General features: G+C 41.7%; 1 protein-coding gene across 3 annotated transcripts in view; it reads right to left on the bottom strand.

Annotated features, from left to right (window-relative positions):
* SCRN1 (secernin 1) overlaps window positions 1–18,661 on the bottom strand; it is a 38,261-nt gene extending 19,600 nt beyond the window's left edge. Inside the window, exons 1-2 of one of the 3 annotated variants that reach the window (XM_055706999.1) lie at window positions 18,491–18,661; window positions 7,897–8,056 (exon numbers count right to left, since the gene is read on the bottom strand). In XM_055706999.1, the coding sequence (XP_055562974.1) occupies window positions 7,897–8,055 (159 nt within the window). In that variant the 5' untranslated portion in view covers window position 8,056; window positions 18,491–18,661. Of the gene's footprint in view, window positions 1–7,896; window positions 8,057–8,325; window positions 8,500–18,490 lie in introns of those variants that run through there. The other 2 variants (XM_027814704.2, XM_055707000.1) reach the window with 2 other exon arrangements.
* Window positions 18,662–19,091: the final 430 nt, after the last annotated feature.

Genomic DNA, 19,091 nt, shown 5'->3' with positions numbered 1-19,091 from the left:
CAGCCTCAGCGTTTCCTAACGCTAGCATCTTTCTTTGAATATGAATGCTAAAACCAGAATAATACTGATACATTTGGTGGCAAAGGCTGTGAGTGGTGTCAGGCTCCATTGATTTGCTAGAACTCCAGCCCTGAAAGCAGCATAACTGGCATCATGCTCTGTGACCGTACATTCCCATTGGGAAACACAGAGACTTCACATACAAGAGATGCAGCCAACAGCTTTAAAAAGAATTGAGCCCGCTGAAAGTAATGACGTTTCTTTTGTTTCACTTACGGTATCAAGAAAAGAATCTTATAAAAGACAGTTCTAAGCATAGCAGAAGGCACAAACGTACCTCCCACCCTAGCTAGGGCATGCAGATACATTGGAAGTATTCCAAACCCAGACAGGACAGTCATAAGCACAAGAGATTTCTTCTTTCATTAATGAAAAGAAACTATTGTGCAGCTTCTACTGTACTCAGGCTGCAGAAGCGCGAATCCTAGCACTGTGAGTCAGGTCATTATGAAATATCAATGAAATCACATAGGCTTCAGCCCTGGATAACAAAGGCAACAGTCAGGGAATGCTTTAGGAATAAATGATCTTTGAATTAGGGCCACAAGATTCTAGATTACAGAAGAGATTCCCCCACACCACCGTCTTATCAGATCCAGGCTCTAATGTGGCATTTACTCTTTGCTTAACTACTTCAAGCACTGCCTTACCATTGCGCATATCTGGAAACAGGCAAAATATCTGTAACTCAAGAAGTTGCACCATGGTTGCTTTTAACCCCTTCCAAAAGAGGGATGGCAAAAATGTGATGAGGCAGTCTCACAGCCTGCCGCCTCCACGGCCATCAAGACATCAGAACTGACAGCCTGATTGGAACTGCCTAGAGAGGTGATTCCACAGGTGACATGAGCCGTCTGGGCCCTTTCATCATGGTGAAGTGGAGGACTGGAAAGCCAGAACATGGTTATTCAAGAAAGCCCTTCAGACCACCTCCTGTACTTGACAGAATGTGTTTTACAGGTAAATCTTTTGCTGCTTATTTACAGGAATAAATGCAATAGAGCTCAAAGGAATGCGAATAAACATACTCTGAAAAGAGAAATATGCAAGCAGTAGCACACGATACAGAAGATGTGGCTAGCTGATGCTGTTACCACTGCTTGCTTAGGTGCTGAGCAGTGCTAAGTATACAGCGGAAGGCACCTGGAAGATTTTGCAACACCCATTAAGCATGGCCATGACATCACCTACTAGGCAACAAAACTGTTGTGCTGCAGTGGAGGGGAGAGCCATACACCAGGATAAATCTAGCCTTGGCACATCAAGTAGTCAGCCCTAGTTCTAGTGACCACATCATCAAACCAGAATGGTCAAAAAGTCTCTCCCAGTGGCAGGACAAATCCTCAGGTATCTTTCAAAAACACACACTATCCTCGCACTTGTATCCTCATGTTGTACCCAGATATAAACAGCAGCAGCATTTACAAATACAGAACAAAACCAAATCCTGCCACAGTAGTCTCTTACTTCTTAATATGAACATTTTTTCCCTTTTTTGAGGACTCTAGTACACTTTACATAAGCTTCTGTATCTGCATACTGTTCCTAGCTGCTTCTATTCATTCGAATCAATTTGAATCTGTATGCCTCTGATCTCTAGCATATCATTTATCTTGAGCACTAAGGATAATAGATTTTATTCTAGAAAAGAATTAGAAAAGCTAGATAAAGCCAAACCGCTCCCCTGCCCAAAAGCTGAACTACAAACCCTCGGACCTATCCTAACCTACCCTATCAAGCCACCAAGGAGCCTCAGGCATGCAAGCCACAGAATGGAAAATGTGCCTAACAAGATGAAATACAAAAAAGTTGCAATAAACAAAATACCACAAAGTGCAGCAAGGCACCCAAGGCTGGTTAACACTCCCTGGAGATTATATGTCAGAGTTGATTTAGCAGTCAAGAATTCCATTCTTGTTTTTGAAGTCACAAATCTAGCAGTCTCCTGGGTGATGAGCAAAAGTAAAACTGAAATAGGGATGAAGCTTATTAATTTTTTTAAAATTGCAAGAAACAGATTTCAAAGAAGCCACCAAAAGCCCATTGGAGAGATATCCTTGGAACTCTCAGATATCCTAGGACCGATTTCTTTGTTTGGCCACTTTGAAATGCCTGACCACACACCTATTTAGCCACAACAGTTTGGGTCAAGAGGGGATAGCTGGCGGTTTTTTGCTCCACATACAGTGCTCTTCCTCTTCTATCTCTCTGTTCCAATTAAAAAACATAATTTTAAAAGAGATTAATAATAAGTAGTTCAAGCTAAGCAGTTTTGCTCTGGTAGCAGAATGCAGTGAAGGAGCAGCACTCCTATAGTAAAAACAGAGGCTCTGAGAGGCAAAAACATCCACGAGATTATGGTTCCTACCTCTGAACTGCTGCAGGCTGGTGCACTGTGCTACAAAGCAAAGTCAGACACATTAGTTCAAAGGCCAGTGGCCTGCAGTGGAGCAGAACAGAGAAAAAGCTTACATTAGCCAAGCAATACACTCCACTAAAGGCAGCAACCACTTTCTTTCTTTCATTAGTTGCTGTCTGCCTGCACCGTGGCGCTCTTCTATCTCCATGTGAAGTCTAAAGGTTAGCTTAGATATGATGGCTTGAGGTAAGCCATCTGACTGCATGTGTCACGAGACAGGCTGCTCACACAGCCAGTTACTGGGTCTCGGCTACGAGGCAAGAAAGAGCGGCTTCCTAAACTACCTGTGAATTGCAAGCCTTCAGACTACAACCTTTTTTTCTATATAGAATAAACTAAAAGTTCCATCATGGACAGAAACGTCACTGCATTTCATCAAAGTTTCCTGCCAGCCAGCACTTACCCATGGAAGTACCATAGCGGGGGTGCCAGGTTCAAGCACACAGCTGCAGTAACATGTAAGTGTGGCACTGTCAGCCTAATCTGGAGGGTTCCCAGCGAGCATATTCTTAGTAGATTCAGCTGCTGCTTGGCTTGCGTTACCAGATTCTGAACATCTTATCACCAGATATAATGCAGATAACCTAAACAGCTGGTGTAAGAGAGAATCCAAGTATACCAGAACTAAGCTGCGTCATGGGCACGATGCCTGGTGATCACTTTACAAACACAAGAATTAAGACGGTTCCAGGTAATACAAAGCCAACTTTAATACAGTCAAAGTCTTCTTTCCAAGCTTTCTACCTATCTTGCAACACCAGACACAGACTCCTCAGTTAGCTTTGAGTCTTCATGTCTGCAGTACTCAGACCAATGTACAGCCAAAAAAAAAATAATCTTACTGCTCCTCTGAAATCTCAGAGCAAGGGGATGTAGTCTTTAAAAACAAACAACCTAAACTTAAAAAAAAAAGGGGGGGGGGGGGGGGGCGGAAATTAAGGCATTGCTGTGCTATGATATTTAGAGAAAACAATATTCCTCCTACCTCAGAGGGTTGGCTTTAAGCCTAGAAGAGTGTTTAATACCAACATATTAGAAAAATTTTGCATATTCCACAATTTGATACTTTGCTGTAGACCATCCTTTCTATTTTTCCCCTTCCACTCCTCCATAAGAAGTTGCATGCTATTAAGATAAAAGAGCTTTTACAGCTCTATACTGAAGCACGCAACCACGACTACTGTCAAAAAAAAGCCAAACAGAAGAAAGGGAAACTGATCTAAAAGAAAAAACAAATCCACGTGGAAAATCAGCTAAGAAAAAGTCATCCGCCCAAGACTTCTTCAGGAGAAAGAAAACCACAGCCAGCAGCAGGTTACTAGAGAACAGGAGAAATCTAGTCCGTAAAATCTACCATAAGACAGAGGGACTCATACGTTAACATACATACAATATGAATTCTCACTAACACATGAAAAATTCTTAAAATCCAATTCTCAGGAAATAAGAACACACTCACTTTTAGTAGAGGAATTAAAAAAAAGACCCTATTCATGCTTAAGGGAGCAATATTTCACCTGCACACACAAGTTTACTAGACTGACTGCTACAACAAGGGAGACCGCCGATCAGCATCTGCCACTGCAAAATTACAATGCAAGACAAGACCAAACTTTTGAGAAAGTTGTCACACACAAAAAACAGACCTTTATGAAAAGCCCAATTGTTCAGGGTCTTGGAAACCTGCTGACATGGACGAAAGGAATTATGTTGATGAGTCAGCACTAGGGTTACTTGTCTGGTAGATTGAGCCACAAAGATCAAGCTTAAAATGACTTGCAGCATTCACTGAATTCCTTTGTTTAACGCCCTGCCACAAACTAGCTGATAGCTATGTCGCAGAGCCTGCCTGATTGCTTTATCACAATGATCTAGCTGAAATGCTGTGCCATTTTTGGTTACATTGTGCATCATCACATTTGCAAACATGAGCAGCACAGAATGTAAGTAAGACACTGAATTCCTGAGGGAGTCTTATGAAACAACCCATGTTGTTAGCATGTCGAAACCCACCTCTTAACAGAAGTTCAGAATGTGAGTAACAGTCATGAAGAAGTAATCAAGATTTGATACACACTGGATTACGTTACTTGCAAAGAATAGAATACAATGAAAAGTAAGTCCATCATCATTGCCCAGTGGAGGTAGAGAGACCAGTGCAAATGTACAACGTGGAATGGAGAAAAAAGCTGTTCATTTGGGGGGGGAATGGGGGTAATGCTAGGGCAGACGAGAGAGAAAATTTAGTCAGAGACACAAGGTACTACTGACTTAGAAAAACAGCATGAAATTGGTCAAATCATATGGTTAATTTTCTCAGGCCTGTTTAGTTAGTTTTATAAAATGCAAGGGAAGGAAAGCTGTAGCAAAAAAACCACCCAATGACAACTGAATTGCTGGCAGTGTTAACGGGTTTTAAAGAATAAAGTAGTAATTCTGAATATGCCAAAGGCATCTAGAAGTTTTGACATTCCTCTCTACTCCCCCTATTAGCTAATTAGCTCTGACAACTTAGTACGTTTGATTAAAATGTGGATATAGCATTGCATGCCTGCTACTTCAACGTAACAAAACTGAATTCAAGCCCTTCCTTAAAGCTTTTCTTAACTTTTAGAGGTACCACTAACAGCACACAAGGAATTAAGGCTTTGCACAAGCTCTGCCTATAGGTAAGTATTCATATGTCTTAAGACAACAGCAGTCAGACACGTCCCTACAACAGGAGAAATACCTACATTTCAGCTGATTAGCAAAAACTGAAGACCACCTGTTCTGCTGCCAGAGTTAACATGTTTGAAATTGCAATCTTACTCACTAGTGCCTTCAAGTTCATGAAATAGCAAAATCCAGAAGCAAATCTAGCAGCTTAAAACTTGGGACTTTATAGAGATTTTATTGGTTGGGTCAATTTTTCACAATTCCTACAGCAAAGAGGATTGTGATACTTTTTTAAAGACCTCTGAAGTAGCCAGTTTTAAAATACAATTTTTTAAAAAGGGTTATTTCTAAGGAGAATTACCCTACAACATTGGTATTTACTAAACTTGTTTGATTGAACACTCTCTTTCTCTGAAGGTGGAAAAAAAATCTTGAACCATAAAAAAACCCTAACAAATCTGTGCTTAGGTCTGTTCAAAGGACAGCAGTTAACGGACTGTGCAAAGCTACCAGACAGCCTTTAGACCCAAGAAAACAAAATCAGTACCTCGCTTTAACCAGCTTACTCTACTCAAAATACCCTTAAGTCAAAAAAAAAAAAAGACATTAATAATACTTAGTGCTGCATGTGATGAAGACGCAGTGATAAGCGATTAATTGCACTACTCCCAGAGCCGCTGAAGATGCTTTTATTCTGGTAGGAAACGGGAAAAATTTCAGTGAACACCTGGAGTCTGCATGTTTCTGTACACCACTACCTCAAAACCTCAGACCAGCTAATGAATAATTAAGCAGTGGCATAGACTAGCAGAGGCCAAAGTATCCATCTAATCAGGGCTTAAGCCCATACTTAAAAAAAAAAAAAAAAGAAAAGTTTTAGCCATGTTAGCTCATTCTTGCCCCCTGTCTAAAAGCACAACTTCACCACGTTGCAAAAAACTTTACTTTTGTTAAAATAAAAAAAATAACCAGCATTTAAGGGGAAGGCTTGCAGATACTGGTTAGCAGAATAAAACTACAAACTGCAGCGTGCCAGGCAAAGTCCTCCCTGCTTCCAACCGGACTGGCAAAAGACTCCAGTTTATGACTTAAATCTACAAAAAGCATTAAACAGGTTGATCATGCGGTGGGTGAGGGATCATAACAGATTATATACGGCTTAATTATACCCTTCAGCAAATTATGACAATCTCCGAAAGTAAGACACAGGGCAAAGAGACCAAAAGAACCAAGAACTCTAACATGAGAAGTTAGTCCTCACGATGATACAAACATTCCAGAGCAGCTTTTTGGAAGTTCTTCCACAGAAACAGAACTTTTTTTTTTATTATTTCCAGTTCTATGCAGAGCAGCTTTCCAAAAACTGCTCTTAAGTTTTCTTCTTGTCTTATTGTCACACTTGTGCTCTGTATACTAACTAGCACAGGTCTACAAGGTGCTACCAACACAGCACTGCAATTAACAGCAGTTAGTGCTTTTGGACAGGTGGAGGGGATTTCTTTATATCCAAGATTAAATTGTTTAATAACGTACAAGTTGTATGAGATGTTGATAGCCACAGGAATAAAGATAACATTAACCATTAGAAAGAACAGCACCAAATTCTCTGAAATCTGGAAGTTGCCTCACTTGAAAGACAGAATTAAAACCAGCACTGGCCTGAGGATCTCTTCTGGGGCAGTAACAATTTATCCATATAGGACCTGTAGGGATGAGACACACCAGCCTGGTGCAGAACACCTAGTGTCCTCAGCTCTCTGCACAGGGGCAGGAGGAAGCTGAATGCAGGGAACACCACAGCTCCTGCTTTCCCAGTTGCCAGCCAGGGCAAGAACCTATGGACTTTAAAAGCCCCTGACAGTAGAGATCAGGCTCTGTGTCCTCTGCTAAAATGGCTATCTACCCACATCAATCCTTGTCTTTCTTTCTGCTGCCTGTCTCTTTATTCCACTTTCACTGCAAACTTTCCCCTCCTCTTGTCTTCTTGTTGCATCTGCCCCTTTGCTTCACCCTTCTACATCTGCTTATCCTTAATTTCTCCTGTCATTAAAGTGATGCTGCAGTAACATACTATAATTAAAGTAACTTTCAACAGGGTCCCTTTCAACCTACATGCATGGCATTGGTGTCCAGCTTCAGGACTCCGCATTCAGTTTGGATTAGAGAGAAGCCACAGCACTGAGAACTGACCACGATGCAGGTGCCTCAGCTGCAGAACATGTCATCAAAGCCAACTGTATGTACAATAGTTACATTTGGCTTACAAAGGTTACCCTCTTGTCTTCCTTCTCTCACATTCCCTTGTTAGACCACAAGTTCTGAGGCAGAGATTTCTGGCTCCCTGTTTCGCAACATGCCTAGCACAGTCGGGCCCCATTACAACTGTCAAACAACAACAATGAATGAGAACAATTCATATGGCAAGTTACAAACTTTGAAAATTTCCTTCTAGTTCAGGTTAGCCAGGAAACTTCTCCCTTAGAAGGAAAAAGCAAGAAATTGGCTACTCTGTGCAGGCACCTGAGTTGTGAACAGTTCAGCCTGCTGGAGAAAGGACAGATCATGCATTTTTCCTCAATTAAATCAGAAAGTTACATTCTGAGTTTCCCTTCCAGGGCTTTAAAAAATCCTGTCTCTACTCAAGAGAGCTATGAGTGAAGAGAACAAGGACTCCACAATCCAACAAGAAAACAAAATAGCATTCATTTCTTCCAATAATAGTTCTCTCTCACAGTTTGAACGTAACAATTCACCCTTACCTCAACTTTGCTTCCCGGATCATGAGCTGCAGCAGCAAAGTAGACCACCTCCTGTACTTCATCCCTAGGCCGTGCAGAGTTCTTTCCAAATACCACCAACCCATCTTTAGAACATGGGGGAAAGGCTACAAAGCAGTAACTTGGGGGAGCTGCAGCCATCCTGGAAAGGAATAGTAAACAAACAAAACTAGTGTTTGCTGAATTCCTAATTGCATGCATTAGAGAATCATTCAGTCTACCATTACTTGTAGCTAAGAGACAATGCATTCCCTCTATCTGTCAATTGACTGTCCAATGAGAATGGAAGAACGTATCAGTTCTGAGGAGCTTATCTAGATTTAATTAAAAAATTACAGTCATTTTCAGACATTTTTCACCCAAGCCTTGTGAATGCATAAAGAGGAGGAAAAAAAGGCAAGATAACTGTACCTTAATGAGTCTACTTAGTCCCCACAGAAAGAAGATACTCTGCACTGGAGCTGTTTGGGAACATATGACCTAGACGTATTCTGCTGACTCAGGCAAGTGCAGAGACACAGAATAATTTTAAATAATTTATTCTCTCTGCTCCTATGCAGTTTAATCTTTTAAAAAAGGAAAGAGAAAACACGTTTGAGGGATTCCGAAGGGAGGACAATGGCGTAACTGGAAACAGAACAAAGATACAGCACAATTATATCAAAAACTGTCTATTAATTTATCTACCCAGATCAGAGACAAGAGACTGAAGCACTAACTGCATTCCATTTTCTCTGCGGTTGGTCTGTATTGCTGGTCTTACCTAAAGTGAACTGACTGCGGTTTATATGTTTATGCAGGCTAATGCGAATATTCTTTAAAATGCTTATAGGATAGCACAAACAGTTTAAGGTTTTAAGTGTTTGCCATGACTATATATTAATAAAAAATGTAAACTGTTTCAGGACTATGACACTGCTGTAGCTGGTATTGTGTACAATGCCATATCTGACATTTTTTCCACCATTCAGGGAAACTTCTGGCACCTATGCCTACAAAAGAGAAAGGTGAGTATTTATTGCTTGTTAAAATAGCACTCAACACAGATGTCTAAAGTTTCTTTGTAGATTTTATCATTGCACAAGAAATTCCAGCCCCAAAATGAACAAACATGTTCCTCTCCTCCCTCCACAATACCCTGAACAAGTGAAAGTATCTGCACACATGTGGATTCCTTAGAAACAGCCAACACAATTAAAAGTTTCCTCCCCAAAGCTGCTAATTTATTTGAAGGAGAACACTGGGGGTGGGGCAAATGTGCAAAGCTGGCTTTGATCATTAATGTGGACATCTTTCAGACCATTCAAATTTGACTTTATTTTTTCAAAGCAGTCCCCATTTGAGCACGCACTTTTCAAGACTAGCAGGCTTCCAATATTTAATGGAAGAATGCCTTTTGGATAAAGGTTATAATCTATAAAGTGGTAATTGTTTGCAAAAAACACACTTAAGAGTTTGCCTACAGACTATGAACAAGTCATGCGGACACTTAACTTTGCAAAAAAATTTTCAAGAGGAGGGGCATGTGTGTGTGTATGTGTTAAAGATGTCCTCTACCAACACAATGTGGGGTGATGATTTGTCTAGGGAACTCACACAACCTTTTAATTTAGGGAAGATTATATACAAGAATAATCATCCAATCGAATTGAAAATGCATTAGGCAGTAAATGCTTTTTTACAAACAGATTTTTGACCAGTGGGAAAGGTCAAGCTACCATAAGCTGGAATTACTTCAGCTGACAAAATACATCAGGCAGATACCTACCTACACACTTGCATATTGTGTCACTAAGTCTCAGTACATTATCGGTTCTAGACGAGTGTCTCTCAGACAGACAAGAAGACAAAGACCCATTTTTACTGCCACCCTCATCACTTGCAAGTCATCACAGCATTTGTGACTAAACTGAAATGCAACATGTAGAGCATTTCCCAAGCTTCACCGTTAATGAAACCATTTAGTATTTTGCTCTGAATCATTCCAGGTATGTATATTTATTTTGCTGTGTTGGTGATGTCAACATAACTGCTTTCCAGCACCCTAAGTGTTCACATCTGCATTGGGCTATGTTGTCATCTAGTGCTCTAAATCTGTCTTCTGATGCCTTGCCAGACCAGCCAAAGTCTTTAATAATTTGCAGTCTTACTGTGGAACTCAGTATTCAAAAGTATTTTCTTTACTCTAAACACAAAATAAGTGGACTTATTTGAAATACATAAGGCAGCTGAAAGACATTAGATATCCAATAACCTAGAAAGAACGGTTAGTGACAGATAGTACTATTTTTTATTACATTAAGTTCTTCAACTTACACACCAAACACATTGCCAGGTAGGCTTAAAAAGATGGGAAGGAATGCTTCAGCACTGTGTTACTGAACAAACTGAAGGTACACAAGGCACACTATTACATAGCTACAGACACTAAGTGGGCAGGGTAAAAAATTAAAAACCTGTAAGTATCTAATGTTCTACAGACTCCTGAAGTCCCCCTTGGAATAAAGCAGGCTCAATAGTATTTGTGAGCGTTTTGATATTTTTTTTTTCAACCCTTAAATATACCGACAGTTACTGAACCAAAAACAAATTGCCATTTTGGTACTACTTTTTAAGTATGAAATACAGTTCACTTCAGCACACAGCGTATTTCATATAGGGGGGTATATAACTGTTAAACACTGCAAGCCAAATGTTACAACCTTATACTGAAAACATGATTGTCAAAAGTGTGGGCACTGGGATCTTAAATCATGTTTCTTGAGAAGGAAGCTAGCAGTCTACTACAGTTTAAATCTACTCAGTTTGCTAGGTAGCAGTTTCTCGTAGAACCTTGTTCTGTCCATTTTAAATATGACAATGATGGCCGTTTCTCAGCTACACCCACAACCTGTGGTTGTTCAGAACACTACTGAACTTCATCTTCCTCCATCAGGTAACTAAAGCAGACCAGCTACCCATCTAAGCAGGACATTTCTACCGGCCTACTTCATTATTCTTTTTTCTTAGTTCAACTTCAGGCTGTCCTCATTCTCATTTTCATGCATTTTCCACCTCTTTGCTCTCTCACAGGGTAACATCCTGACTCAATACCAAGCAAGCATCTTCATCTACAGGTGGAACTGAACACTCTTCCTTCACAGTACTCTGATACACCAAGTTAACTTACAAAATCACCTACTGTTAATCCCTACTCTTTTTTCACAGATTATTTGCTCCTTCAATGAAAGGCAATCCTAAAAACCTCAAAGAATACCTTGTTGCCCATTTGCACAGTTCTTCACCAGAAAGCACGTTAGCATACAGGCCTGATTTTCTCTACAGATCATACCTCAGACCTACATTTCAGTGCAGTCAGAGACAAACCTACACTGTACGTCACCAGGCCCCAGATCTGACTGCAGACCATTACACTCATGGATGGGGCAGTGCAAGTTCAGAGAAACAGGGGCCATACAGTCTATTACAGGCTATATCCAAAACCATTCTGCATAAGAAAGCACTAGAAACAGACAGAGCGCTGTACATTATGCTGTACTACTACATAGTAACTGCTTAAGTTTCAGTTAATTAACAAGCATCACGCTTGGTTGACCTATAATCACAGCAGGCACAAAGGTTGGAAAACCAGTTCTGAGTAACAGCCGCAAGGTAACACACTCCACTTGCTGTGTTTTTATTTGACAAAAACGTATACTACAGGAAGAACGCAATATTTTGGTCATATTTCTTCCACTCTCCTGGTCACTATGGCACCATAGCTTAATTTGTGTCCTGACACCATAAAGAAGTTTTGTGTAACAAGTTCCTTTATTAAGATCTTTTCTCATAGTGGTAACTCTCATTTAGAGATTGTCAAGCCAAATTAATTCTGTGAATAAATCACCATTGCTGTCGATGCTCATAAGCACTCTGATGCAGCAAGGAGTAACATCACTGGTCAATGTCTGGCTCTGAATGTCACGATGTGAAACAACAGGTACAACAATTATCAGGGCCTTATAAACATGTTTGGACATCACTATTCTCCTAAAATACAGTAAACATGGAAGTCTTACTGACAGCACCACCTCAAGAAAACTAACTCTTAAGTCCTGGTAGACATAAAATACTAAATTCAGTTGAAAATATCAAGATCTGCAACATTTCACTCTGGAGTATTTTCCATTTCACAGTATGAGGATCTTACAAATGCCAACATGTATTAAGAAGGGTCCCAAATCCTAATTAGAACAACTTGCACTATTACTGTCCAAATGTGTCCACAATCAGACTTTCAGAGTGGTCAGAAAAGAATAAAATTGTTATTCTTTAAGTCTGTACATAAAGGTTGTGACAATCTAATGAAAGCCTCCTTTAGACGTCATTTTTCAGTTATAAAAAAAAAGGAACAAATATTGCTGTTACAGCAAAAGAAATGGAAAAAAGATTGCAGTATGCCATCCTCCCCTCATGATCACATGACTGTCAGAGACTGAAGCCATGCTCCTAAGAGAATAAGGACAGCCATAAATTATTCGGTGTGTTTTGGAGGTTTCCCCTAGCCCATGAAAACTGAAATAGCTAAATATCCACAACAAAGCACTCTGAGCTTAGCAAGTCCAAACTGCCCAAAGGCTTTCATACCAACCTGCTCAAGACTTTCGGGGGTGGGGGGTGTCCAGAATAACACTGTGTACTGCTTCTCTGAAAGCTGCAACTTGGTACTAAAATTATCTTTTACAAAGTTCCAGAATTTGACTGCTACAATGAAATTACTTCTCGGGAAAATAACTTTATCTTCCCATATCAAAGAGATATCAACCCTTTTGAAGCCAACCAATTTTCCTTGCTCACCAAAATATCCTGAGAACATTAAGCACAAAGTAATTACTAGTTTTACAAAGTCAAATTACGTGAAAACTGGCTTGCCAACAGTAGCTTCCATATCTGCTACATGTTATTTATTTAAAAAGTTACCAAAAATAAAAACTCAATATTATGAACTATCAGGTTTTGAAGGTTTTCTAGTAAGTTATTGTTCAAGCAATTCCAAAGTTTCTTTCTAAAACAGTAAAACTGCTTTTGCCAACAGCAAGTTCTTTTCTCTGTCTTTTTTCATTTGGAAAAACAAAACAATAAGTTTATAATGGAAGTGCAGCACTCACTAGGAAGCAGTGGGCAACAGAAAGGATTACTGTGAGAAAAGCATAAAAAAAAAAAAGGGTCTGTCTTGAAATTTAACTCATGCTTATTGAACTGAACTAGTATTTGCTCTTCACACACTTTTTTAACTGCTGCTAACTTAATGCCCCACAACTTTTTCCTCAAGAAAAGCTAAAGATGTCCTCAAAGTCACATATAAAACACCCTTGGTTTTATACAAGTTAGATTAGCTGGGGTTTCTGAACTGTTAATTACGATTTATTGTTGAAGTTAATTAAGATTTACACCAAATGAAAAAATTCTGAAATAGCTATTCCTACGTGTAGAGCTACACCTTTCCTGACAAGGCAGCACCATTTAGGACATGTTAATCGATGCACACGTACAAACAGTTCTGCCTTTAATAAGCTATGCAAAATTTTTGTCTCCTACACCAATATAGTCTCTTGCCTAAAAATCACCATCATGTAGACCAATACCAGACACGTAAAAGATATTACATGAGAAGTCACCTAACACTACTACAGCTCCTCTCCACAAGAAATCAAAACAATGCTCAAGCAGCTATTAAGGAAGAAAAGTTCAATGAGACCAAGCAGTCAGCAATGACAACAGACAAGCACTCACCTCATGTTACTACGAGTAGAATTTAACTGTAAAATTTGCCTTGTATTGGTATGATTTGACTCACAAGCTGGCAAAACTTCAGCTTGATCAAGCCAAATCTTTACCTAACAGCATAACTGCTGCATTCATTATTCAGCATAGCTAGGTTAACAAGTCTTCAGCATGGATGGAAACACGAACACGCTTTGCTTTCATTCAGCTTAGTGAGGCTGCATAGCTACATCACACAAACTCGTCTTTCTAACATTTTCTACATTTGTCTTCAAGTTTTGTTGGCTTAACTGTAGAGCTTTCTGAAGCACAGACATAACCCAAAGCATTGTACAGGGTGAGGTCTAAATGTCTCCTAACCCTGTTTTTCAAGCACACCTGTCACGGTCCTAAATAACCTGCTGTTAATGCTGGCGATAATCAACATCATGTTTTCAAGCCAGTGTGGATGTCCACAAAAAACAAGGGTGGGAGGGTTAACACTGGAGTTTCATCTCAGACCTCCACAGCAATTTGGTCAGAACGCCAGTTTTAACTGACCACAAAGCCTAATTTTTCCACCCACGCTTTCTACAGTTTCTTCAAATTAAAGCTGTTCTGGAACAGGTGCCATAGGTACCAGAAATACAGAGGCTGCTAAATGCCTTGCTGTTAAGTTCTGAGTGTATTCTGGTGATGACAGCATTTTCTTTATCGTTTATGTTGCATAAGAGATTTGAGCTGATTTTAAAGTCCAGAGAACGCATTAAACCTTTTACAAAGACATACAATTTGTTTCTGTGTATTAAACAATGATTCTTCCTCACTCTATTTTGAGCTTTTATAAAACAGAAACCCAGCTGTGCTAATACTTCTGAACTATTTCAGTAATGTTTTAAGATTTCAGTATATCTGTTTTCATTGCTACCAGAAAGGGTAAATGGCCTAACCTGCAAGAAACATTTACAATGAAAAAGTGAGAGGCAGCAATCTGAACAAGAGTCCTCAGATCTGGATCAAGGCTGCCTCATTAGGAAGGGAAGAATATACTGAATAGGCCAGACCTTATTTATTTTTTTCTCAACTCTTCCATATTTTTAACAGGGTGGCAGAAGAAAGGTCAGTTACAACTGTGAAAACTTTGTTCAGGGTTCAGTTGTTGGTTTTGAACCTCTATTTTAACTTTCAAATTAAGATGTTTCCTGTGCCTGAGACAAGCTTGTATTTCCATTTACGAATAAAGCCTAGTGTCTCATGCAGAGACATGTGATCTCTGCATCCTGCAGAAAAGCAGTGTTTCCAAAAACAGAAGTGAAAAGCAAAATTCATTCAGCTGCAGAACAAAGACAGCAAACTAAAAGGCACAATAATAATATTGTTCCCATCTTAGGAAACACTGAAAGGTTATTTTTTTAATTGACAATTTGGACAGTTTTAATGCATGACTTACCAGGAGAGAGGAAGGTTGCATTTATTAAGAAATTAGAAAGCAGAGACTGTTCCTGAATATAAAGCACAAAACCATGCCAAATCTCCATGTCCCTATGGTTTGGACATTTCATTACTAGACCATAGTCGAACTGTTTGACTCTTTTCTTACCAGCAAGAGATGATGATACCAGTTTACCAATTGAAGGTGCCATGCTCAACTTTGCCTCTGTCCCTCTAAGCTGTGTCTGAAAAGGTATCTAAGAGAAGTTATCAGCAGCTGAAACTTAGTAAGTCATTCTCAACTATTCTCATGGTGGCTTTTTGGTTTTGTTTTTTTTTTACATTAACTTCATACCGAAAATTTTACAGTAACTTGCTCAAAATAAGCCACATCTCAAAACTTCTAGTCAGCGATTTGGGACAGCCCTTTTCTCCACTAAGTTTACTTTTATTTTTTAATTACAAGTAGCAGCAATTCTTTACACAGGCATAAAATCAAGTTGCACTTCAAAGCTTCCCTAAGCAGTACGCCCCCTTCAGTCTCATTTAACTGAACAAATGCATAACAAGCCTGGAAGGAATTGAAAATATTTCCTTTGCTCTATGTGGGAAAATTTGGAATATTGCTAGCAATAACTGCCAGATTTCTTAAGATTGTCTAATAAATTAGATACTGGCTATCAAATGAGCATGGTAACACTCTTCAGAATTCAAAGTCCTAACAAATGGTAAGATTTCACCTGTTACAAAAGTTTACAGTCCCTTGAGCAACCAGTTCCATTTCAATTGTCTAACACACTCTCATCCAACCTTTCAAAGTAGGCACCTGCCAAAGGAAGACAGGATTTTTTGCCTCAAGTAATGTGAATTATGTTAATGAAAACGTAGTTCTATTTAAAAATAAATCAGGGTCAGTCATCCAGAAGACAACAGATTTCAGTCTCATTTCCATCACAGGCTGTGCATGCAAGGAAAATTCATTACTTATACAGACTTTTCACTGAGTGGATGTCAATGCACTTAATTAAGTCTCCAAGCAGTCACAGAACTCTATTCTTTTTGTAGCTGCTAGTCCAGCCTGCAGTCTAAGGTCATATTTGTAACAATCTCCATTTTGTAGAGAAGCACCTGTTTTCCTGCTTTTGTCACTAGGGCACAGACCCTTGTTAGGAGATGCTGGCATCTAAAACATCTCTGTACAACACACAACTTCATAATGAGAAGTCGCTAACTGCTGCATAATACTCAGCCACACAGCTTATCCTCTTTGTAAAGAGCCAGCAGAATCCAGTTTTGCCATTCAGTTAGGTCTTCATCACTGCACGGGAGAGATGGTCTGCCTCTACACACAACTGGCTAATACACACTGACTGGCAGTCATTTCAAATTAACAACATCATTATGTTAACAAGGAGTAAAATAACAAGCACCAAAGTACCTTGCTGGACGTCTCAGTTTAGTTTAAAATACAACCTAAACCACCAGCAAGCACTGCAATACTAGCAATAGAGTTTGAAAATGTTAGGATGTACTGCAACACACTGTGGCAGAAACCAGCCACTTGGGCACCTTACAGACAGGCAAGTATAGACAGCAATCCCGTGCGATTTCTCATTCCACTGAATTTATGGGAAGAGAAGGCCAACACACTAGAGGGATGATGTCCATCTTCATAACTCTCCAACTCCATAACAGACAAAGAAATCCTTACTGGAAGCTTCTAGCATACACTTTCCCCTCGTGGAAGCTGCATAAAGCATCCACAGTTGATGACTTCTGAAGGAGAGGGTGGAGAGCCAAATTCAATACCCTTTACCAAAAATACCAAACTCAAGAATAAATAACCAGAGCTTAAGCCATGCCCTATTCTACCAGGAAAAGTTACAAACGTCTTCCAAAAAAGGAAGTTACCATAAATAACTCAAACTCTTAAGCATCAGAAATACTTTTCTAGGGAGGACTATCAATAAAGGATTTACATCCACCACATCTGCCTCAGTGTAACACCTTTCTTTTCAGACTGTCTATGTAAGCTCTGGGATGTAAACTGCTTGGAAAAGTTCACAGCACTATGAATAGCTTACGTTAACTTTAGTCTTGATTCATCTCAAATCAGTGGAAGTCCTGTGTTCACGGAAATTGTATACAATTGAGGGTTTGTTTTGAGAGTTCTTTTTTCTTTGGCTTAAGGGTTTGGGGTGCATGATTAGGGATGCTTAAATCCCTAATTCTAAACCAGCTTTTAGACCAACAGTTGATACTGTAACAGTCTATAACCAAACGAGTCAGTCACTCCACTTCCCACAAGTTCATGAATTTATTATCTTCTAAACTTCTGAGTAAATTTGGCACACTCAGATAATCAGCATCACAGAATTTACCAAGCGTACTGCAGCACAACCACTTCTCTGAGATTATTAAAGTTTCATGTCTTAAAGGTATGGGCGGCTTTACCCAGTTCTGAGAATATTTTTCATAAGAATAGATTTATACATAGGCACACTCGCAGGATCAGGGCCCTAACAAAGCTGTCTTCTGTTTGAGATGCTGGTGTAATATGATTTTTTTCCCCTCTAATTACCAGTACCGGAGAAAATGTTTTGTGCTGTGGTTTGTTTGTGGTTTTTTGTTTTTTTAAACACAGGTTAACCATAGCCTTTAGTATTACTAGCACAAATAGAGATCTCAGATTCGTAGACTCTTGCAGGAAGGTATGTCTGCCCATCAGCCCGCTCAAGTGAACAAAACCATTGCATACCTACCCGAGTGTAACAGTATGCTTAGAAATGCACAGGAAGGCATCTAGATTTCAAGGTGACTATATGAAAAGGCACCTTCAAAAAAATCTTTAAAGAGCAAAAGGCAAAGGCAGCTGCTAGTAGGGAGGGCAGCCAGGGAAGACAGAGACCGGAGACCCCTGCTTCAAGCTGGATGGCAAGGGACAGCCGGGGACGGCGTTTGCCGATGCCAGCCCCCAGCACGAAGCCGGCCCCCCGCCGCGCTCCCCAGCCGCCCCGCCGCAGCCCAGCCCCGCCACCCCGCGGGCCGGGGGAGGCCTCGGGGCAGCCATGTTACGCGGTGCCCGCAGCCCCCGCCCAGGGCGGCGCGGTGCCTCCCGCCGGAGCAGGTGCGCGGAGGCGCCAGGGGCATCGCCGCCAGGGGACATCGCCCGCACCGACTCCGGGAAACCGCCTCTGCGCCATCGTCCCCCGCCATCCCCGGCGGCGCCCTCCCTGCCGCCGCCCGGCGCTGACGGGGCGAACCCGCCGGCCAGGCTGCCGCCCGCAGACCCCGCACCCCCCCCGCCGCGCAGTGAGACACCGGCCCAGTCCCCCCGCTCAGAGAAGGACGGGGAGACGCCGCCCTGCCCTGCCCCGCGGCGTTACCGGCACCGTTACCGTACCTCAGCGCGCCTCGCCCTCCGCTCCGCTCCGCTCCCCTCAGCCTGGCGGCGGCCCCTGCCGGTGGGAGCAGCGCGGCGCGCGGCCCCCTCCCCCCTGCGCGCGCAGCCGCCGCCGAACCGCTCCGCGCGGCGAGTCCCGGCCCGTGCGGCGGCGCGCGGCTGTGCTGCGGCCCGTGCGCGCCTGGGTCAGCGCCCCGCTCCGGCGGCGTCTGAGGGGGGCGGGGGTGCCCCGCCGGCACCGCCCGTGCTGGCGTTTCCCCGCGGAGCCGGCCCGCTGCCCTGGTGACATCAGCCCTTCCCTTCCTGGGGTCTTCCGACGCCCCCGTGAGAGAGGGCGCGGAGCCGGGCTGCTGGCGGGCGCCTGCGACCCTCAGGGCGAGGAGCGATGGCCGCCGGTGCCTGGGTGGGTGGCTGGGTGGGTGCTCCCTCAAACACCGTGCCAAGGCGGTGGCCCTGAAGCGTGAGGACAGGCAAAGTGCCAAAAAGAGGCATCCATGTTCCACACGCGTAAGGGGAGAGTGGCACGTAGAGGGAGAGCGGCACACGCGTCGTCCCTCAGCCCATCTCAGGACCAAGAAGGGGCACAGGCACTCGCTTCACG

This window comes from Falco cherrug, chromosome 4 (assembly GCF_023634085.1).
Source record: "Falco cherrug isolate bFalChe1 chromosome 4, bFalChe1.pri, whole genome shotgun sequence".
NCBI lineage: Eukaryota > Metazoa > Chordata > Aves > Falconiformes > Falconidae > Falco > Falco cherrug.
This window is presented reverse-complemented; position numbering and strand designations above follow the sequence as displayed.